The sequence below is a fragment of the Aythya fuligula genome, chromosome 9 (genome assembly GCF_009819795.1).
Source record: "Aythya fuligula isolate bAytFul2 chromosome 9, bAytFul2.pri, whole genome shotgun sequence".
Lineage (NCBI taxonomy): Eukaryota > Metazoa > Chordata > Aves > Anseriformes > Anatidae > Aythya > Aythya fuligula.
Window position 1 is genome coordinate 16,943,912 of NC_045567.1, and position 21,770 is coordinate 16,965,681.

Consider the following 21,770-nt stretch of genomic DNA (forward strand, 5'->3'; position numbering starts at 1 on the left):
CACCCGCCAGGTGATGCCAGGGGGTTGGATGTCCCCAAAATCTCCGTGTCCAGCTTCCTGGGGACCAGGGTGGCAGGGCTCTGTCACCCCCCTGCTGTGGGGGTGATGGGGAGCACGGGGCGGCTGTGGTTGTGCCGAACGTGGAAGTAAACCTCGTGGCAGTCTTGTGGGCTCCCGTGGCTTCTTTGTGCCTTACTGCTGGGGTTATCCCCGTGGGATGACCCCCCCGAGGGCTGGCACCCAGCTGGGGACAGACACAACAGGGTGGGGGTCCCAGCTCTGTGCCCCCCTTGCTGCTTACCTCGTGGTGGGGGCCAGCTGCCTGCGTCTGCTCCTCCGTGCTGCAGCTCGTGCTGCCCGCAGGCAGCTCCGGGATGTGCTGTGCCTCCACCAGCCCGGCCCCAGCTGCCTCTGCTGCTGCTGGAGATGAGCTGGATGCTGCCAGCAACCGGCTGCTGGCACTGCCAGAGGTGAGGGCACGGATGGGAGGGGGAGAAGCAAACCCCCAGCAGCTGAGACGTGCCTCTCTTGGCTGCTCACAGCCTGGTCACGGCCAGGAGCCATCCGTCCGGCTGTGCCAGCCTGCCCCGTGCCCTCTGCAAGGTGACTTTCCCTGCCCCGTCCCCAGAGATGCGTGATGCCCGTGGCACGGAGACCAGGCGGATCCAGAGCTCTAAGCTGGCCCCTCAGAGCAGCAGGGATGGCTCCCACCCACCTGGGCTCGGGCACAGCCCCCTGGCCGTGATCTGGGTGAGGTGACCAGGTCCTGGGGCACGAAACTCCTCCAGGACATGGCCATCGCGCTGGTGGGTGGCAGCACCACGCTCCTGTCCCCCCACAGCCACACACAGTCGTGTCCTGTCCCCAGTCCCACAGTGGCTGAAGGGACAGGAGGCCCTGGTTTGGAGTCCCCAGCCCTGCGAGCTTCCTCACCATCAATCCCTGAACCAGACAACCCCAGCCCAGCCGTCAGCTCCTGCTGGACCAGCAGACAGGCAGGGCTCACAAACCTGCCACAGCCCAGCAACCCCTGGGGAAAGCAAAGCCCTGGGGATGGGTTCTGTGGCTTGAAGGGGTTCAACGTGCTGCTGGTTTCCTCAAAAGAAGCTACATGCGGATCTGAGTAAGTTTAAGGGTGGACAAAGCCTTTTTGGGATGAAGAGAACAGGGAAGGTCAAGGCTCACCGCAGATTTGGGGCTCCTGCTCAGGCTTGCTATCTGAAGAGGATCTGAAACCTCCTCCTAGGGTGCAACAGAGGCTGCTTCCCCTCCCAGACAACCCCGTGGCTATCTTTTCATCACTTACTAGCAGGACACGGTAGATCACAACCCAAAAGCACAGCTCAGAAACCAATCTGGCTCCATCCCTCCCCAACCCAGTGGAAGCACCAAATCCAGTGCTTCACACCGATCAAAGAACACCACCTTTCTTCTGCCCTCACGAATCCTCGTAACATTTAAGAGGGCAAACTCCAGGTCCCAGCCAGCTCGCTCCCTGAGCAAGAGGAACTGGTGCCGAGTTCCTCCAAATCTCAACCACAGCGGCAGCGGGAGGCACAGCCTCAGGGGAAGGGCTCTTCTGCATCTCTCTCGCAATGAGTATTTAAGGGCGAGCACAGCAGGACTGCAGCATTTTCCGATTTAATAGCAAGCCTGCGCTCATCAGCACCAGCTTAGGCGCAGGGCATGAGAAGCAAGAAGTGGGCGAGTACATGAAATAGCAGAGGTGGACGCGACGCGCAGCTGGGCACAACAACAGGACTAAAACCCTAAGTGATGTCATCTGCAAGAAGCTAAATGCGCTGTGGATAAAAGGAGCCTGCAGCTAGTATTTCAGCCTTGCCTTGCTAGGCTATTTTTGCTTAGATTGCCAAAATGTAATTACAACTAAATCCCCCTAACAAATACCAGAGAGCAGCAGGGGAGGGTTGTATTTAAAAGGAATTTTAAGTAGCAGCCGTAGTAGTACCTGATCACAGCAGGGAAAACAAACTGCGCCTGGGAAAGAGCATTTGGTTGAAAGCTGGTGGCAAACAAGTGGCAGGAGCAGGAACGGGACCGTGGGGTCTCGAGAAACACTAAGAGTGATGCTACAGCCAGGGAAACTGCCCTGCCCTCCTGCCCAGCCAGGTGCCAGCAGGCACAAGCTGCGTGGCCACGGGGAGCAGGCAGTCATCAGTCACTGCGCTACTGCCTCGGACTGAAACCTTCAACGTGGAAAACAAACCCCTCGGAAGAATACTTGAGGCTGTCTTCTCTGCCAGTCCTGGCTGCTTTCAGTCTAGACTTCAATAACAACACCAGGAATTTGTGATTGGAGCCATAAGGCTGGAGGTCTCCTGGTCCCCAAGGCTGGTATCTCTCCCCCACGGGCTACTGGTCCTGTGGTCACTACCAAACTGGTCCCAGCAGCCCCTTCGCCCTGGGACTGAGTGCCCAGGGCAGGAGGTGTGCCCCAGCTCTGGCCAGAGCCTCCCCCTCAGGCCCGATGCAAAGGCTCTATTCAAAATGAAAGGCAATTGTGCTATTCCCCAAGGAAGAGGGGAAAGGCTAAAGCTGTTAATGAGCACAATTAGTGTTGTACTCAAGCAGCATCAGAGGAAATAATTAGCTCCTGTTGTTTCTGTGGCATCTGAACTGCAGCCTTGCTGTCTTTCCAAGCAACAACCGATCAGTCCAGCCTCACCCCAGAGGACAGAAGACAAGGGGTCACCCTCAGTCCCTCTTCTGGTCACAGCTTCCACACAGCAGCCATCATCCAAGCCATCACCCTCTTTTGCTACAGCCACTGGGGTCCAATTTCCCAGAGGGCTGGAGAGTTGCAGACCTCAGCCACCCACAGAAGCACGCACAGCCCTGCACTCAGCTTTTCCTGATGGTTCTCCACTGAGACAGTTGGAATAAAGCAACTAAGTGACACCAGACATCTCTTTGTCCTAGTTTAAGGGCAGCTTGCAGCCCTCTCCCCAGCAGGGAAGGCTGGGTGCAAGGCACTGCTGACCAGGGAGTATGAAGAAGATGCAAAGACAAAGCAACCTAATTTTTTGAAGTTATATCTGTAGCTCCAGATCATGAAGGTCACGCAGGTAGGTAGCTGAGAGGAAGTTGCCCTATGGAACCCACAGAAGCAGGTCTGTGGTCTTACCACAGACTAGGGCAATACCACCCCACCACTTTCAGACCAAAAAAAATAAAAATAAAAAGACTGAAAGAAACAAAGAGACCCAATAATTTATTGGCAGAGCTGAAAGTGGGCATTTGAAAACCATAGGGCTGACTCTCAACTGGGAAGCTCCTCCCAGCTGCAGAGAGATTTTTTTAATACTGGTATCCCTCAGCAAAAGGCTCCGACGTCAAGGCAGAATCCCAGAGATCCTGCATGCCGTGTACAGAAAGAGAGGAAAGTGCTGCAAGATGCGGCCCCGAGGGCACGCTGCTAATTGAAAGGTTGGCCTCCCGCCCCACTGCTAAAAAAGTTTGTGTATGACAAAATCAGCCTCTATTATCACCGCTGCTGGAGGGCTTCAGATGGATCCTTCCTCCAAGGAGGAGTGCGAGAGTGGCCCATGAGTCCCTTCAGAGGTCGGAGGGCACTGGTGGAGACCTCTCAGTGCTTTCAACACGGAGAGAGGAGCTTAGTGCCAACTCTTGTTCTCACAATGTGATTTTTGTGTTTCGAAAGCTTGAATTATCCCTGGAAAACAGAGGGAAAAAAAAAAGGTTAAAGATACGCATTGTTCAGATCACAGCACCCCAAGGTTCCACCCACCGTGGCTATCAGTGCTGCCATCCCAGCAATGTGTTGTCACCCAAAACAATGCTCGTTAAACCTCCTAAGCAGAACTTGCTAACTACAGACTTCCTGCTAAGCCAACCTGCTGCTCCAGAACACCTCAACACAAGCTCTTGGTTTGCTCCCATTCAGCAGGAATCAAAAAAGTGGTATCTCCCGTGAACAAAGCACGACAGGCACTGCAAACTTCCCTGACAGATTTTGGGAGTTAAATTTGCAAGATCCCTTCCTTCCTAAATGTTTGTCCTCAGGGATTCTGCTTGAAGCACAAATATACTGGCAGTGAAGCCTTCTCCTGCCTCGGTGCCTCATAGCTAGTTCCTTTTTTCCCCACTATCAACAAGTTTAGGCCTCTGGTCTTTCCTGCCTTGAAAGAATATTTAATCCAAAGAGGACATTCTCCAAAGTTTAAATAGCAGAGCTTCTTCAGCAGCTTTTACTCACGTGAGTACAGCCATGGGACTACTGCCAAAGAAAGGACTGCTGGTCCACAACCTTCGTTTGTGTCATCTTGCAGCACAAGGCAGCAATTGAAGATGGGGCAGGTTACAGAAACCTGTGTTAATGCTTACTGCTGGCCTGTGAGCAGCAGCAACAGGCAAACCATATTTACTCATTAATAAAAAGGTTGGGGAGTTGTTGTTGGTTTTTTACTCTTTTTTTCTTATTCAAAGGCAATTAAACGAGATGACAATTACTTGGAGAGGACGGGTTTGGTGCCCCTTCCCCTAAGAGGGCAGGACAGTAAGATGCCCAAACCAAGCACCTAGGGATAACCCAGCACACATCACAAAAAATTGGCAGAGCCGTGTTGAAGAGTGAAGGCAGCTCACGGCTTCAGAAGCAAGGTGCTTTGCAGGGCTGTAAAACCCCGTTTCAACCCTTGAGCTAGCTCTGTGTGCTGCTAAAAGCCACGTGGTAGCTGTAACATCACAGTACAGTGCATGCTGGAACAGCTCCAGGAGGCAAGCTGGAGAGCTGGAGGAGCAGAAGGAAGTCAAAAACACTCTTTAGGAGAGTTAAACAAGTTACTCTGCTATTACATGACAGCACAAAACCATGCTGGAGGCCATCTGTAGGAGACTGGGGTTCACCTTTGTACTTGCAAACAAAGCAGGCTGTGCTGCCATCTGGGAACATGATTCAGGATTCATTAACTGGATTCCAGTTAATTTGCAACAGCAATTAGACTTTCCGTCCCATTCAGTACTTTCACCCGTGTCATCTACCTCAGGAGGATGGCAGAGTTTAGTTCTTTCTTGGGCAGGTTCCTACAGCTCCCCTCTTTTCACCCCTATCGTGGTGCCCTGGCCCTCTGCTCACCGCTGCTCTCCCTGGTGGGTAGCTCACTACAGTCGAGAGCTAAACCAACTCTGTCACTGTTTTCCTACCCACTTGGCACATGTTCTGCCTTCTGAGCCTGGTGTTTCGTGAAGTGAGCTTGTTTTCTCTTCTGGAAGGTCACTTGAATGTCCTCTCAACAATAAAAACACTCCTATGTGCCTGCGTGATGTTTTGTAAACATCGATCCTCACAAAAAGCCAAATCGGTGAGGAAAGGTTATTTCAGCCGTGACTTCAGAGCAGGCCATGAGAGCACTGCTTGCCCAAAGCTGCGGAAGGAGGGCTTGGGAGCAGAGGGATTCCCAGTGACCCCTCGATGCTCGGCTGCACTGGAGCAGCTACACTCCACCACAGGGTGGGAATTGGGCTGGGGAATGTTCCTTCCAGCAGATTGCTCTACTCTGGCACTCAGCAGTGCAGCAATCCCACTTGGCTACAGCCAAACACAACCCTCCTCACCAGGCCTTGTGCTAGACCTTTTTTTAGGAAAGGGCCTGCTGTCGGGGAAGCAGGGTTAGAGGGGAAACCAATCTGAGCTGCAAGGCTCACAACGGCACCGAGCTCACCTTGCTGTTTTCCCTGCACGTGGTCGGTTGCCGTTACCAGAAGTAGCAGGCGGTTTCATCTCATTAGCCACAGCGTTATTATTTCTAAATACAGTAGCTCCTGCGTGTCCTTCCTGAACAAGCTTTTATTGACAGACTAATTTATTCTGCCCCAGCCCACTGTCAGGAGCAGAGGCGTGTATGCCAAGCTCCGGGCGCCTCTCGCGGTGTCCATCCGAGGGATGTGCTCAGCATTCATTTACCACTAACAGTCAGCCCTAGGCAGCAGACCCAAGCTGAAGACGTACCTCTCAGCCTCCTGGGACTAGGTCTGGGATACAACCGGCTCGCACAGAGGAAGGACACATTAGCAAAACAGCACGCAGCATTGTATCAGAAAATGCTGAGTGAATGCAGACCACTGTGAATGTCGGTGCCTTTGGTTGGGGGGGGGGGGAAAAAATGTTTTGACCTTTAGGAAAGAGCCAGTAGTGGGATGAGGCCACCATCAGGCCCACGAGGCAAGAGGAAAACATGCCAGCCCACGGGAAGAGGGTTGGAAGCTGAGAGGTATGCCGTGAAGTCACATAGGAAGAAAGATGAGGCCCTACCCTGCGTGTGACAGAGGGAGGGGGAGCGTTCGATCAGCGGCCACTGCTGTTCACCAGGCCATGAAACTCCTCCCAGGCCCTGGCAAGCCAGAGGGAAAAAAAAAAAATGAAACAAAAAAACAAAAAAAAACAGCACTTCAGATCAAAGGCTTCTTAACTTTTAACGAGAGCAGAAACATTCAATGGTGTTTGAAAGGCACTTGTCTTCAGAGAGCAAGGCAATATTCTCTGATAGCCCTAGTGGATAGAAGCATCCTTAAAACCCAGCCAAACATCTGACAGCGCGAGGCAGCTTTTACGTTCTGCACAGCCATGAAGCGTTCCCACCGGCTGCTGGCGATACAGCCACATTAATACCCAGGGACAGGTACGACCTTCCCAGTCGCACACGGAAGATCCGTTTCCTACCAGTGATAGAACAGCCCACGTTACGTGTTTCTGGAGGATTGTCACGCTTCTTGGCTGGTTAAACCCAGCCGGTTACTGGCCTCATGCTTCACCACGTATCTGAGTATGTAGCAATCCCTCCAACAGGGTGTTTTTACTGCCACGTGGCTTAGTTATCATCCTTCCATCAGGCGGCAGAATCCCATCGTTACTAGAAAGTCTCACTTCCTACTGTAAACCTGCATTGTTAACGACAGCCCAGTAAAAACACCAGAGCTCTTTGAAACGAAAACGTTTTCAGACAAGTCAGAGGGACAGGCCTAACGCTGCATTCCCTGGTGGAGGATGCTACTGACGGACAAAGCTAGCAGACTGAAAAATTGCTGTCTGTTTTATGAAGGCAGAATACTGAAAGCCCTCTCAGGGAAAAGATGCTGAGGTTAACGTGAGCATGACTATTATCTGCTGGGATGAGAGATGCCAAAGAACCTCATTGTTCTCCAGGCCCAGCAAAACAGTGTTGATGCCTACAGCACATGCCAAGCCATTTACCAACCCCAAAGTCCCATGGAGCAGGAGGGACCTTAAAGGGAACCCAGGTCAGCCATAAACCCAAGCTGTTCCGCAGACCTTGTCGCTGGTACTTTGCTGCAGCTACCTCATATCTTGTTCTCTGCATTACCTCACCTTGTCATCAACATTACAGGGGAGTACAGAAACGGAAATTCTCTATTAGTCAGCATCCGTGCCCAAAACAGACCCACAGGCTCCTACACCTGAACCTCACACAATCAAGCTCCCAGTCAGCAACTGCAAAAGCACCTCAGTTGTCACATGCTCTTTCCCAGCAAAGTCACAGCCCAAATTAACAGAAAATAACAGCAAGAATGGGCCACTGTGATGCCCATCTTGGATCTGTGACACTACCTTCCCATAAGACAGGACAGCAAATCCTTCTTTTGAGGGGACAAAAACCATCTTCTGAGCACCCATGGGAGCACAAAACCTTTCTGATCTTGAGGAGGAGGGACAAGTAACAGTCATCCACAGAAGTCCCAAAGCTACTTGGAATCTCTGAGCTGATCCTCAGACACCAACCCTTGAAGCCACGGTACCAGACACTGGGGGTACAACTGCCTCCCTCCAGAAGAAAGTTAGGGGAAAGACAAACTTTTGACCTGAATTCCTCCTCGCTGCTGAATGCTGTTGGAAAGCTAGCTACATCTCCAGCTTCGTCTCTAGCTTCATGGCTTCCCTTCTGCCTCCCATGCTCCCATTTCTACCACATTTCCATCACCCCCGATCACATCTTCTCTTTCTTCTCTTGCAGTTCTACCCAAATTGATAACTTTTCTCTACAAAAGGGACACAAGGTTATTTGTCAACATAATTGATGATGTACTGGCCCTTTCAAACCAAGGAGTCCCCTGTTCCAACATCACATAACATCACGCACATAGTCCTTCAGCTGCCAAGTCCTTCTCGCAGACAGAGAAAAAGATCTCCTAGCCAAGAATTTTTAAGTTTAGACCCTCATGCATATTATAGCACTAATTATTCCAACTATCTGCTGACTTGACTGAAAAAATCCACTAAGATGTGTCTGCCCTAATGTACCTAAGCTATGCTAGCAGAGCAAACTGCTCTCCATTTCGTACCGAACGAGGCTGCCAGTTAATTTCATCTGGCAGAATCTTTATGGCCTGTGATGTGCCAAAGGCACGGTGCCAGAGAGTCTAAGAGGTTATTTTTATGTATAGACATTTTTAGTACCTCGGTGCTATACTGTCTGCGCAGCGATCAGATACTCAGTGAATTGATCCCCAACACTTGGGTTATTCCCATTGAACAGATGGGAAATGGAAACATTAGCAGGCTAAATAAAGCCAGCCAGAGCTGGTCCTCCACGCTCATTCCTGACCCACAACTGATGAAACTTCCCACTCTCCCCCCCACTACCCAGAGTGGGGATGCAAGCAGGGCTCCCTTTATCCTCAGCAAGTTGGAGGAAAAAAAATAATGCAAAAAAGGAGCCACCAGCAGAGCAAAAAGAGGAAGAGCAACCACAGCAGCTTCAAGGGACTTTCCAAATCACAATTGTGCAAGTAGTGCCGGCAGCTCTCCCCACAGCACCCTCAAAGTCCTAGCAGTTCCCCTTGGTATTTTTCTGTGCGGCCCTGCCTCCCTTCCATCTGCTTCCGTAGCTAAAAACAGAGGTGGGGAGCTCATAGCACATGCTACCTTCAGAACACTCCCCAGAGACCGTCCCTCTCCTCATGCTCTTCAGAGTGGTTAAAGGGTTTGCCCAAAGCCACCAGGAACCTTGTGACAAGCCTACAGACCAACAGCTTTAAAAAAAATCTGGTATTCTTGTAGCCTGAAATAATCCTTTCCTATATCTGGCAATCTGTAGCACAGGCTAAGAAGGAAGCCATCACAGCTTTGAAACGTATACATCTGAACTGACCTCCTTGAAAAGAAACATGGAATAGATTACAGTGGCTTCTTTGGTAAGAGACAGGCCACCATGATATGGGAACCTCGTACGAAGAGACCTTTCTGAATAAAATATACAAAGGTGATCAAGAACAAGTCAGTGAACCCATCATGTCAAAGCCCAAGTCTAAGGAAGTGCTCTTAGACTTCCAGCACCTGGAAGTGTTACTGGAATTGAAGAAAGGAGCAATAAACAAATGAAGCCAGTATTGCAGGGCCTCAGGTCTGGAACCTCACTACCCTCCTCTAGCTTTTATTCCTCTTGTCAGACTGGATGGAATGAGGGTGAAGCAACGCAGCTCTCTAGAGCTGGCAAGACCCAGGGCAACCTGCCCTGCCGCTGACAGGCAGCAGTGTTAGGGCCCCACGTGGAAGCCGTGTAACTTTAAACGAGGTTAACCCTGCACACACCATCTGAACAGCCAAAGGCAAAGCTGGTACAAACAGGACGGCAGCACCGAAGAGTATCAACTCCTAACGTCCTTGGAAATCAGCAGGCAAACGAAAACCAACGCTACAAAAACATAACAGAGTTAACACAATAATTAAAGCACTGGCTGAACTCCGATGCAACAAAGGAGACTTCTCCCCAGCCCGCCACCTCCAGCCTACTGGCTCAGGGGCACTGACGTTGCCAAACACTTCCCCCTTCCATGAGGATTTCTCCTGTCATATTTCCCTTGGATTCAAGACCTCATTCCCTGCCTCCCCTTTTTATTTTTGGCACGAGAACGTTGCCCCTGCACTCTTCTTGCAGCGCATACCCTTTCTCCCTCCTTAGGATATCTGCTTGTTTCCTAGCCAAAATATAGTCCAAGGCCGTTTCCTCCAACTGCCTGCAGTGAAACGAACCCGGTGCCAGCCCTATTAAGATCAACTATTCTTCTCATTTACTCGAGCCGTCCCATTAGTTATCAGTGGTGACTTTGAAAGGAAGGGAGAGTTTTATACGCTGCTCAGCTCTCACTGCAGCAGGCACTTACAAATAACTGAAGCTTTGTTTTCAGAAAAAAGCAGCCTTGCTTTAGAGCTGACAGGACGATCCATAAAGTCACCCAGCGACCAAAACACTTCCGACCCAGGCGGCTCAGGGGAAGCCAGCAGCATGGCCACACTGAGAAGGTCTGGTCTCTCCTGTCACACGAAGCAGCGCTGCTGAACTTGCCTGGGCCTCCTGGATGGTTCTGTAGGTGGGAGCTCTCAGCACAGGAGACCACCAACCCCACAGTTAGGAGAACGGGAAAAAAAAGGCTGATAACCCCAGGCAGAGCAAGGGTGTATGCAGGACAGCCAAGCCCTTTACACTACACACCTGAAAAAAAACTGAAATCAAACCTTACGGTGATCATTTCCCCACCACCACACTCCTGACTGCAGTTCACCCACTACAGACACCTGCCTGAATAATTTCAGTGGCTTCACCGAGACTTGAGTAGGTTGTGGTTAGCAACACTGCTTTCAAAAAAAAAAAAAATCAACAACATTACACCTCCTGTGACAGCAAAACAGACTTTTTTCTTCCTTTTTTTCCTTAATTTCAAACCATAGAGTACTGCTGTCTGTAACCTGCTGGACGCTGTCACCACCGAGGTTAACAACACTGATGAACAGGACCTATGAAGTGGCTCACTTCAGGTGAGTGCACCTCTTCATCCACCTCTGAGAGAACAAAGAAGTGCTTTCTCTCCAGCTGCTGAAACAAAGTAGCCCAAAAAGTGTCACAGGTTCTTTTCAGGTGCTCAGCACTGTAACGCCTAAGGTACTATAAATCCCCTGGAATTAAGCAGAGTCCAACAGATTTCTCTAGCTCTTCCAACAAGATTGGAAATTAATACAGACTAGGCTGACCCTTCCACTTGCTGGGAGTTAGGCAGCTTGTCAATATTGCAAGCAAGAGAAAGGACGAACATGGGAAAACTGCAATGAAAGATCTGCTTATCTAGCTAAATGCACAAGCCCCACCGCTGAGAGCTGAAGGGATGGAATGCAGAATAGGTCCTTGGAATAGCTGTGAAGCAACAGATACTTTTCCAAAGCAGCTTGGCAGCACCACCGCCTTCTGAAACAAAGGGGGCTGCAGCCTCACTGACAACTCATGAAAAATGGTGCCTAAAAATGAGTTAATATGAAATGCAACATCACAAAAGGAATATATAAAACCTGAAACACAGTGCTCAGGTTCCACAGCGAGGGGCATGCTACCAATTTCTACAGAAGCATTCATTTACAGTGTGTCAAAAGCTAATCCAGGTCAATTCACTACCTAGAAGTCAAGGTTTTGAGAAACGCCTGTTCTTTTCTTGCTAAGCGTGCTCCCTTCCCTGAAGCACAATCAATGCCAATCAAACCCTGCACATGAGCAGAGCTCTAGTGGAGAGATGCAGCCCATACAAATGAAAAATGCCACGAGCCCCCCTAGAAAGGCAGCCCTGACAAAGCCTACAGCACAGCTCTTCCATTAGAGCCTTTCATAAAACACAGCCAGAGTGTGAATATAGAGTGCTGGCTAGAAAGCCCTCCCGAGTCATAAATCACATGGTACATGCACAGCATAAGTGGAGTTTATTCATGACGGACAGTATTTCAACAGGGCTTGATGGATGGGTGAGGAAAAGGAGCCAGACTTTATGGAGGATAGAACTAGTTACACAAGAGATTCTTCATTAGTGAGAAAACCTTAATGATGCGAGGCACAGCCAAGCAGAGGCAGGCTGAGAGCTGGGGCTGTCCTGCTCTCCTCTGGCAACAAAGCAGGCACCATCACCGCCCCGCTGCCACTGCAGCTGGCTGCCTGCAGCTCCTCCCTCCGTGCTAGAGCTGGTACCAGGCGAGAAAAGCACAATAAGTCGGTCCGTGCAGCACCACACAAACCCCCCTGACAAGCAGCTCTGCTCTGAATTACACCAGTGCCATTAGGAGATGTGGGACGGCACTGAAATCACACTGCTGCAGCTCAAGTGAGGCCGTGGAAAGAAGAGCTCTCGTGATACCAGACATGATGGAAGTTTAACTGCTCAGACCTACCTCGCTAGGACACCAGCAAACCAAACTTCTCCCTATCACTCCTGCCCACAGGAGAGTAAGTGGGAGACAAGTCAGTCTGCTATTTAACAACTGTTCCTGACCATCATCCGAACTACTAAGCCTGGCTCCTCCAACACCTGTTGTTCTTGGACAAGCTTCTCTTGCAGCACACATCAGAAGAGTAAAATGAAACTTTGATGCTATGCAGCAAGAGAGGGCAGCAAACAGGGTCTGTTACACTATTGTAGGGAAATCAGACCACCAGGCTGGATGCACTGCTCAAGGACTGGCACCTGCCAGAGCAAAACCAGTTACAAACATGGCGACAGCAGCATTCTGTGGCTTCATAGGACGTGCTGGTGGGGAGAGCTTGTTAAGGAAAAGCCACATCACTTCAATCCTAAACTTGCTACACAAACAAACATCTCAGCTGGAACACAACTTTCCTTACAGAGTCAGGGAGAACATAAACATCTCCCCTCTTACACCACAAAGCCACATTACCACAGGCTGCAGCCTGCTGCTGCTGAACAGAAGCAAAATATCCTGGAATGTGTCCACATGAGCACTTTGCTATCTCCTAACACAGACAGACAGCTGATAGTGCCCTCTCCTGGCAATAAGCACATGAGAAATGTTACCAGCAAAACCACGAGTAGGAGGTTTCAACAGAAGTGGGAACTTTCAGAAACCAAAAAGCTGCCTGGAAAATACTCTGTCAATAATAATAATTTCCCCTTCCCTTCTCTTTCCCACACACACAGGCAGGAGGGCTGTGTGGAGCACTAGATGCCTAAAAGGCAGTTTAAGCAGACCTGCGTGTTATTGCTAGTGACCCACACCCAAAACTGGATGCAACCAGAAGCTAGCTTTCTGCTAAAATCAGGACTAAGCCCACCAAACTCTCCTCGGCGTGCTATCTAGGAAGGTGTTTCTATGGAAAGGACAAGCTAACAATGAAATAGGTCACGAATGGTACTTGGACCCTGATTAAGGGTTGGATTAGAAAGCTTGCTACTCTATCAATGTCTTATTAATTTGTTTCACTTCTTTTTCTGGTTGCACCTTTCCAAGTGTTAATTTAACCCATATGACCTAATTGGTGTATTGGTTCATAATATACTTAAGAAAAAATTACATTATTCACCTACAACTAATACCTATATGTGCAAGTCTTTGTCACGTTGTGGGAATAAAAGTCACCCTGAATGGCCTGGTATGGTAAGCTGTAATAGGTTTATTTAAAAATACAGCTGTCCTCTCTGTGTACTGTGATCTTCCAGTCTTGTTAAAGAGCCTCTGTCACCAGGGCCTGGAAGACTTAATATACGACGTTTATTATGATTAGAAATCATTTGTACAGCACTGTAAATTCACACAGCACTTTCCCAAGAACATTTATAAGTCTAATGGCACTATAAATCCCTTTAGCTTCCGCACTTTATTCCCCTGAATCTCTATTTATTCAAATGATCTCGTCCCCCCCACTGCACACGTCTCTGAATGCATCAAGCCGCAGCCCCACACTGGGCTGCCCATCTCCGAAGTGACAGGCTGGGTGGATTGCTAACAAAACCCAGAACTACACGCTCAAAAAGAATAAGGTCTTACTATTAGAACCAAATGTCCCTGAGAACAACACAACAACGATACAGATATTTGGCTTTCAAAGCGCACTGGCAACAATTGCTGCTGTTTGTCTTGCTGTCTGCAAGAACCACAATGCACGTGAGCGCTCCCCTCGATTCTTGCGACCTGCATTAAATTGCTCAAGCACGCATGCAACCAGCAGCGGGCCCTCCCCCTGCCACCGCACGTACTTGATGCTGTCGGTGTGTGTTTTATATTCCATGATGGTGTTGGGAGGTAGGTTGAGCACTCTTCGTAACGTGTCGCGTATCCGGGCTGTCGTGGCCTGGTCGCTGGCTGTCTTGTTCCATATCGAGATAATATCCTCCTACGGAACAGTACGGAAGGGGTAAGCAGATGGGGGCTTTTTGTAGCCCTGCCCAATGGAAGTGCAGGCCGGTTCTCAGAGCAGCTTACCTGGAATCGGACAGAGACGACTGCCCCACAGATTTCTTCCCCCACCATGAACTGTTCTCCCAACATTGCCAGAATGAGATTCTCCCAGCATCGCGATGCTAAGCCCTTTCGCAGACGGATAATCCATTTACCACCATTTTTGTTGGCATCGTCCTAGGAAGACGGGCAAGAAATCGATTTGTTTCGCTCAAGCAATTTTTCTCCTTCCCACAAGACAGCAGAGCCACTGACAGGACCACGTATTGATTGGGTGGTTGGTATTTGGAGGTACTTTCAAGCAAAGGCATTTCACTTCTCCCCCATACCAGCAGAGTATACCCCCATACCAAGAGCCGCTGACATTATCACACATACAGCTGAATTCACGATCCAGTCCGTGTTGACCCACAGAAATACCCAAAAATCAGGGGAGAGAAGAAAGGAAATACTTATGCTGAGCACGCAGTCTGTCACCTCAATATTGCAACTCCATATGTTGTACTGAAAACTGCTACAGACTCCCCTGCTTCAGGGAACACACGCCTACATCTAAGAGCAGCTCATCCTCTGTGCAGAATGCTCACTGTGGCATTCCCTTGTATGACACTAGCTGGCAACGCTTACAAGGTGAGAGGGGAACAAATTCCATCCAAAGCCAAAGAGAGAAGTAGGAAAAAGTATAAGAGGTGGCAATTAGGAAGGGAAGGAGAAGGGAGGTCTAGGACAGAAACAGAGAACTCATGGGGAACTGTAAACACAGGACATCCCTGGCCAAATCACTTGCAATTCCCTCTGGGTCACACCTTGTAGATGCTAGGCAATGCAGCCCGATCCATCTTCATGTAACAAAGCTCACTTTATTTTAGCCTTAGAGCTTCGTTAGGGCTTCAAAAAACTAAACGTTTGTGTGCTCTCAGAGACAGCAAGTGCTAATGAAGCAATCCTGACCAAACGTGGAAACGGCAGCACAACATCAGCATTCAGCAGATCCCCAGTTTTCATGTATGTGCTGAAGCCCGTGCTGAAAGGGGGAGGTGTCAGCTCCAGACAAACCTCAAAACGTGACAGCAGCCACATGCAAGGTGAAAAATCCCATTCGGCACAAATCCTAGGAATGTGGCATACTCCTATGAAACGCAAAATGCTTTTTGACTGAGCATCCTTGTTTGCCACGTTGTAAACATTCCACTCTAAGAATTAAGCTGTCTACACCTCAGCCTTTATAAACAGAGAGTTGAGGTTAGCTCCTCAAATGTTACACACTGCCTAATGGGGATCAGAAAATAAAGTGGTATTGCTCAAAATACTTCAAATGTGGTCTAAGCAGGTTCAAGGCTAGAAAGAGAACAATGATTGGGAGGCAGATGCTGTATTGTGTGTTTTATGGTTATCATTAGTTTTCTTTCAGGTTAAACAAGCTTCGGTTCAGTCAAGCATTTGATTTCCCTTTACCAGAATAATAATGATCTGCAGCCCAGAAAATCACAAGGGAACATTACGCTTACTGCTCCTGACTTTACCCAGAAAAGGCACAGATGGATCCTGAAAGAGATCAGAGCTACAGGCACATATATGTGCTTACGAAAATTGCAGCATGTAAGGATTAATTTGAAAGAGAAAGGAACATAAACAAAGCCCTGCAGAGCAAGCAGCAAAGAGAAGGGCAGCAGCAAGGATCCTCTTCTAGAAATACAAGAAGGCATTGTGGCCAGAAGTAAAAAAAAAAAAAAAAAAAAAAAAAAAAAAAACACAAAGAACCTCTCCACCTCCTACTTAAAATGGCTACAGGGAAATGCTTTATAGGAATTCTGTTAACTTGTGGTCTCTCTGGTTGACACATTATGAGAGCAGCTAGCTCGCTGGAAGCCCAAAGAGGGTTAAGCGTTTTATATAAATTGTATTTGCAGTAACTGGCTATAAAACACCTTGCTTAAAATAATTGCCAACCAGGGTCACATATAAATTTCTCAGGACCAAGCAGCATAATTAGGTACTGCAAAGCAACACATAAAATTCTCATGCTGCGAATGGTATTGGTCAGTCCTGGAAGCCAGCTAGGAATTGGACAAAAAATACATTTTTGTATTTTGCTGGGCAAAAATGTATTATTTTTTTTTTTAAACAGATTTGGATAGGAATGAACACAAGCGAACTGAGTACTTTGGAAAGAAAAAAAGCAAATGAAGGGCTAAGTTTTCTTCCCACCTCCAGCTCTGCACAGCTGTAGGCTTTTAACCATGTGTGTTCCTTCTTCCTTGTCTGAAAAAGGAGGTTTGGTTTCCATCTTTGTTGGACTCTACTTACAGAGGTTGAGCCCATTTAGAGAAAAGCCCCACACCCCACAGTGCTGTCACTGGACAAAGATGTAATAAAGGGAAAATGTCAACATGTAGGAGGCACAGAGGTTTGTTGATGCCCTCCTCACTGGGTTCCAGGCAACGCAGTCCAGCCCTCCTCTGCCAGAGGATCACAGGACTACCAGGTTACAAGGACAGGGTTCTGAGAACTTTACAGGAAACCCAGACGAAAGGGCTGCACCCAAGAGAAGCCTGGAGTGCCCTTTAGTGACAAGAGTCCACCGTAGAAGCACTCTGGTATAATACTGAGGCAGAAATGAGAGTTCCAACTCACCTCCCACATGGGTTTGATCCCCTCTTTGAAAAGATGGAAGTCACTGTGGCCTGTCAGGTCCCCAGGACGTACCATGTGACTGTAAAACCGCCAGAACTGCTCCACCTGCAATGACACAAACCACACAATGAGGCTGCCCAAACAGATCAGAGCCAAGATTCCTACAGGAAGAGGCTTCCCCTTCTATACCAGCTAGCCAGAGCCACCTTCCCTCTTCTCTTCTACCTTCTTGGCACAAGGGTGGTGGTTAGGATACCCATAAGGCAGCAGTAGGATCAGAGCTTGGTGGCCTGTTTTTGATTGCTTCTATCAGCAGATGACCACTTGAAATATTCAACAAGTACCTGCAAAAAATACTTGGTGTTTGTCCGAGGAAATCTAGGCTAAGATCGCATCTGCTCTAGACAACAGTTGCCAGACATCTCGTGTAAATCCTAACGCCCAAACTTTAATTAGTGGATGTGTGTCAGGAGCAAACAAAGCCAAGCCTCCCTATACAAGACCACATCATCCCTGCTTCAACCACTGCTCGCTGGGCTACTGGAGACTGCAGGAGCCTCCAAACGAGACATATTTTGTATTTAATTTTGCCTTGTCCAGATTTTAAGACAACAGAGGCATTCTGGTGCTGTTTTAAAATCTTAAGGCACCACTCAGAGCTTTTATTTAAATTTTTAGTTCCCTTTACAGCCTCCTATGGTACACTTTGACCACTTGAAAAATACCAGTTTCTATCATGACAGCCCCCGTGTCTACTTCAGTCTGGTGTGCATTTTTAATTCTTAAAAATAAAATATTTATCCTTTGAGATCCTCTGAAAGGATTTTAGAGAGGCTGGACCTTTAAAACAAAACAAGGCACTAGAAGAGGTTACACCAATTTCCACATTTGAAGAGAACTCTACTCAGTAAGACAAGAGCTATTAAACAGGTCAGCAGCGAAGCTGGAGAGGTTAGGCATCAACCCAAGTACTTCAACAGAAACCTTGATGACTTGGTCAGCCCTTGGAATTCTGCTCCAACCTCCAATCTCAGCCACCCAAGCAGGAATTTGCTTTTATAGCCAATATAATTATGAAACAAAACTGAGGTGGGGCCGGATACAATTTATTTTTGTTCGACACATCCAAACGCAGTGTGGAAATCAAAATCTTACACTAAGTGCATATGCCCTCTAGTGGTTAGCACTTAAAAGCTTTCAGAGCTTTCTACTGAAAAGCAAAGAATAAACCCAAACCTAGATTTTGGCTCAGACAATTCTTCCTGCAGCTTGTTCTCTCTAACAGAATTTGGAAACAAACACATCAGCAGATCTTCTGGCCAACACCCTTCCATCCTAGCTGAACTCTAGCATTCCCAGCAACTCCTTGCAAAAAAGAGTAGACAACAGAACACGTGAAGTTCTTCCTCTAAGGAGCTATTAAGTCTACACTGATTCAAGAAACTGCAAAGTTATTGCCAGATCACCACGCAGTAGCCAAAAGTACTTGACCACACAGGGGAACAGTAGCTCCCCACGACCCAACATGCTCAGAGCAATTCCTCCCACCTTTACCCTGTGTGGTTGCAGTAACACGACCAAGCTGCCTAGACAGGCATATTTTTGCGGCCTCCAGAAGAGATGAAAGGGTATTTTTGTATTCTTTTCTTTTACAAATTCCCACATCACAGCAGATAGTTTTACTGGTAGGAAGAACTCATTTTTGCATGGGCCTTTGAAATATCTGGGGAAACGACTAGATTAAAAACAAACAAACAAAGCAACCACCAGGCAGTACACTTCCCAGCCGTGAGAATGATTTTATTTGTGGTGTCTGTAACACCGAGGACCTATTTTACTTGTGTACCTTGGCATCTTAATGATGGTTTTACACTGCCAGCACCATGAAACAACCCAACGCTGCCCGCCCTTCCAGCACTTCCTTCATTCTAGGAATAAACAACCGTAAACAGCAAAAGGTAAAAGGGAGAGGAGCTTGCTTTTGTTAACTACTTCACTGCAGCACCAAATGCACCTCACTCATCACTTCCAGAAAGGCAACAGACACCAGGCCAACAGCTGCTTGCATATACAGCCACCTGATGCCTGTTCATTATTCTCTGTGATGGAAACACTTGGCACAGCATCGGGAGGGACTGTACTGTCTGCTTCACGGCTACATGGCATCCAGAAGAGCTGTTGCTTTCTTGTCTCTTGCTTACCTGTCCAGATTTGCTGCAGCTAGCAGAAGCTACATGTGACTTCTTTTTATTTCTATCGTTATTATTCCAGCTGTCTAGCACAGGGCAAAGAACTGCTTAGGACATGTCCCATGCTGTATGGTTCAAGAACTCACCTGTAAGTCACGGCACATCACACTCAGCTCTGTTCCTGACAGCAGAAGCACAGCGTCCACGTGCACACACTCAGCAAGCCAGCGACGACGGCCACATCACGCTCACGAGACACAAGCACAACAGGGATATACTCACTGAGGCAAAGGTGCCAATCTGTTTGATGTTCTGTTCGTAACTCTGCGAGCTGGTAGGCCTCCCAGGTGTTCGTCTGGAGTACCAGAACGTGTAATTATACTGCAAGGGGTGCTCAGCTGGCCCTGGGACAACTGCCTGCAGAACAGAAAACTTTGCTTATCCCTTATAAACTCCTCAGAAGCAGGAATGGAAATAATTATATTCACAGCATCGAAAGACCACACGTTCCTGCCCTCACGGATTATAAAACAAACATCTGATCCTTATTTTCACAGAAAAAAAATAAATACCATCTGTGTTAGTTGTCTGACATGGAACATTAGGCTAACAGCAGCTGACTATTCCTAAGAATATTAGAAATTTGCAGTGCAGGGATGGCTAAGGAAATAATAACATGCTCAGGGAAGTGTCACAAAAAAGCATCTCTCATGAGAGCTAAAAGGAAAATTTAGTGGTGCTGTTTTAAATTAACTGTGATTGTCTCAAAAAAAAAAAAAAAGTGCCAACTAAAAATGGCAATACGAAAGTTTAGCTTTCCTGAATTAAGAAGTCATTCATCTCTGGGAAGAGTAAAACTCATTTATGCTAAACCATGATTCAAAAGCAATTACAACTCTTTGGTGACAACAACTCCCTTAAGCAACCAACACCCCGCCACTCCGGGAGGATTAGTCTGTCTCAGAACTTGTTATGGCAGCTTCGGCAGAACCCATCGCTAGCAGTCAGCAGAGAGGTCTTTTCAATTTCCAAAACATCCACTTCCAATTTAAAAAGCCTTCTAATACACATAAAAGAGGTTAACAAGAACTCAATAGCTAAGAGTCAAAACTGACAGGGAAAAAAAGCCTCAAAGCCCCCATCATGCATCCCTAGATACTGCTGCAGGAGTAACTAGGGCTTAAGTCTCTATTCTCTTCTCAACTACAGTAAGTTTATAATGATTGTATTACTACAGACACAACAGTATTAAGTACAAGACTTAAAAAAAACAAACAAAAAAAAAAACAACACATATATATATCCACTTTCTTAACAAAGCTATGTGACACTCAGAGATTCCATCTTGAATCATTTTATCAGTGGCACAAACACAGCCTGGTAAACCAACTGCAAACCTCTGTCAATCTGTCCTTCCCACGTCCTCTTCCAAAAAAAAAGTTTTTTTTGGGGAAAACAAAGCTTTATACTAATTTCTACTCAAAAGCTTGGCTGTGCCTAGCTGCGACTGTGAATGGAGCTTTCGCTCCTCAGATTACATATCTTTGAAAACTAAATCAAATTATCCAAATGCTAGCACAGCCCCTCTGCTGTCACTAGCGCAGTAACAGCACGTGAAGTGACCACAGCTCTTTAAGACATCTCCCTTATCCTAGGACTGAGGGCTCTCCAACCCTCCCACCTCACGCCCTACTGAGGGAAAGCAGGTGCCAGCACCTTACCTTCCTCTTGGTAGTACTCTGGGGTTTCTCTCGGTCGTTCTTTTCCTTCTCACCGTCTTTCTGTGTGTTATTCTCCTCGTTCTGGTCATGGTCTCCGCTATCATCATCTTTCAATCTGACAGGGAGAAGGCACGCAGGAAGCAGGCGTCACACCTCGCAGCCTAAACCTTTCACGCCGAACCCAGCCGCTCTGCGCTCCCCAGCTCCCCACACGGCACGAGGTCACAAACCTCGGGCTGGCAGCCCACGCGGCCAGCACCACACGCGGCGTTCCCCATGCCCAGCACCCGGGGCAGCCACCTCAGGCACAACACCAGGGCCTGCAGCCAGCTCCCTGCCCCCCAGCACCTCACGGCCGCGGCCCCTTCCCCACCGAGGGCGGCCTCGCCACAACCGGGGGCTGCAGCGGCCGGGCCCGGGCCCGCTCCCCGAGGCCAGGCGGGAACCCCCGAGCCAGCCCGGGAGCTTTGAGGGCCCGGTGACTCGTAGCCAAGCCCGGGGCGGCCCCGGGTGTCGGAGCGGGGCCGTGAGCAGGGCCGGGTCCCGTCAGGCCCGGGGCAGGCCGCGCCGCCGACTCACGCGTCGAATTTGTTGTTCATCGTCGCTCGCTGCCGCCACCTCCGTCCGCTCCGCCACTTCCGCCCCGCCGGGTCCGCCGCCCAAAGCCTTCCGCCGACTTCCGGCCGCGAGCCCCCAGCCGCCGCTTCGCTGCCTTCACCTCCGCCCCCCCCCCCTCTTTCCCCGCCGCTCCTCGGCCCGGCGCCGTGAGCGCGGAGAGCGTCGGAAGCGGAAAAGCGACGCACCCGGCCGCCATCTTGAGTGTGGCGGAGGGTGGCGGGCGCCATGTTGGGTGTGGCGCTAGGGCCAGCCCCGTGGGGCAAGGGAAAGAAGGGGAAGTTTACGTGGCTTTATTACATTATGTGGCTTTATTTTAACTCAAAATGCCCCAAACACGTTACACTGCAGGATTAGGACCCCTGACTCAATGGCATTTTGCCTAGTACT

At 48.8% G+C, this 21,770-nt stretch overlaps 1 protein-coding gene across 2 annotated transcripts; it reads right to left on the reverse strand.

Moving 5' to 3' along the window:
* Positions 1–3,206: 3,206 nt before the first annotated feature.
* Positions 3,207–21,415, reverse strand: EIF4E2 (eukaryotic translation initiation factor 4E family member 2). 2 transcript variants are annotated; one of them, XM_032193519.1, is made up of 8 exons: positions 21,345–21,415; positions 20,766–20,880; positions 19,327–19,461; positions 16,856–16,960; positions 14,246–14,398; positions 14,020–14,156; positions 6,293–6,371; positions 3,207–3,694 (listed from the first exon to the last, which is right to left on the reverse strand). In XM_032193519.1, exons 1-7 carry the CDS (start codon positions 21,362–21,364, stop codon positions 6,326–6,328), a joined length of 711 nt encoding a protein of 236 aa, XP_032049410.1. In that variant the 5' UTR covers positions 21,365–21,415; the 3' UTR covers positions 3,207–3,694; positions 6,293–6,325. The 2 variants fall into 2 exon arrangements, with proteins under 2 accessions (XP_032049410.1, XP_032049411.1); XM_032193520.1 differs by lacking the exon at positions 6,293–6,371.
* Positions 21,416–21,770: the final 355 nt, after the last annotated feature.

Excerpts from the sequence above, each read along its gene's own strand:
- EIF4E2 (XM_032193519.1), bottom strand. The coding sequence starts at position 21,364 with ATGAACAACAAATTCGACGC. Across the intron at positions 16,961-19,326 it reads AGATTGGCACCTTTGCCTCA|GTGGAGCAGTTCTGGCGGTT; the intron begins GTGAGTATATCC and ends GTGTCATTGCAG. Across the intron at positions 14,399-16,855 it reads GGATCAAACCCATGTGGGAG|GACGATGCCAACAAAAATGG; the intron begins GTGAGTTGGAAC and ends CCGTCTTCCTAG.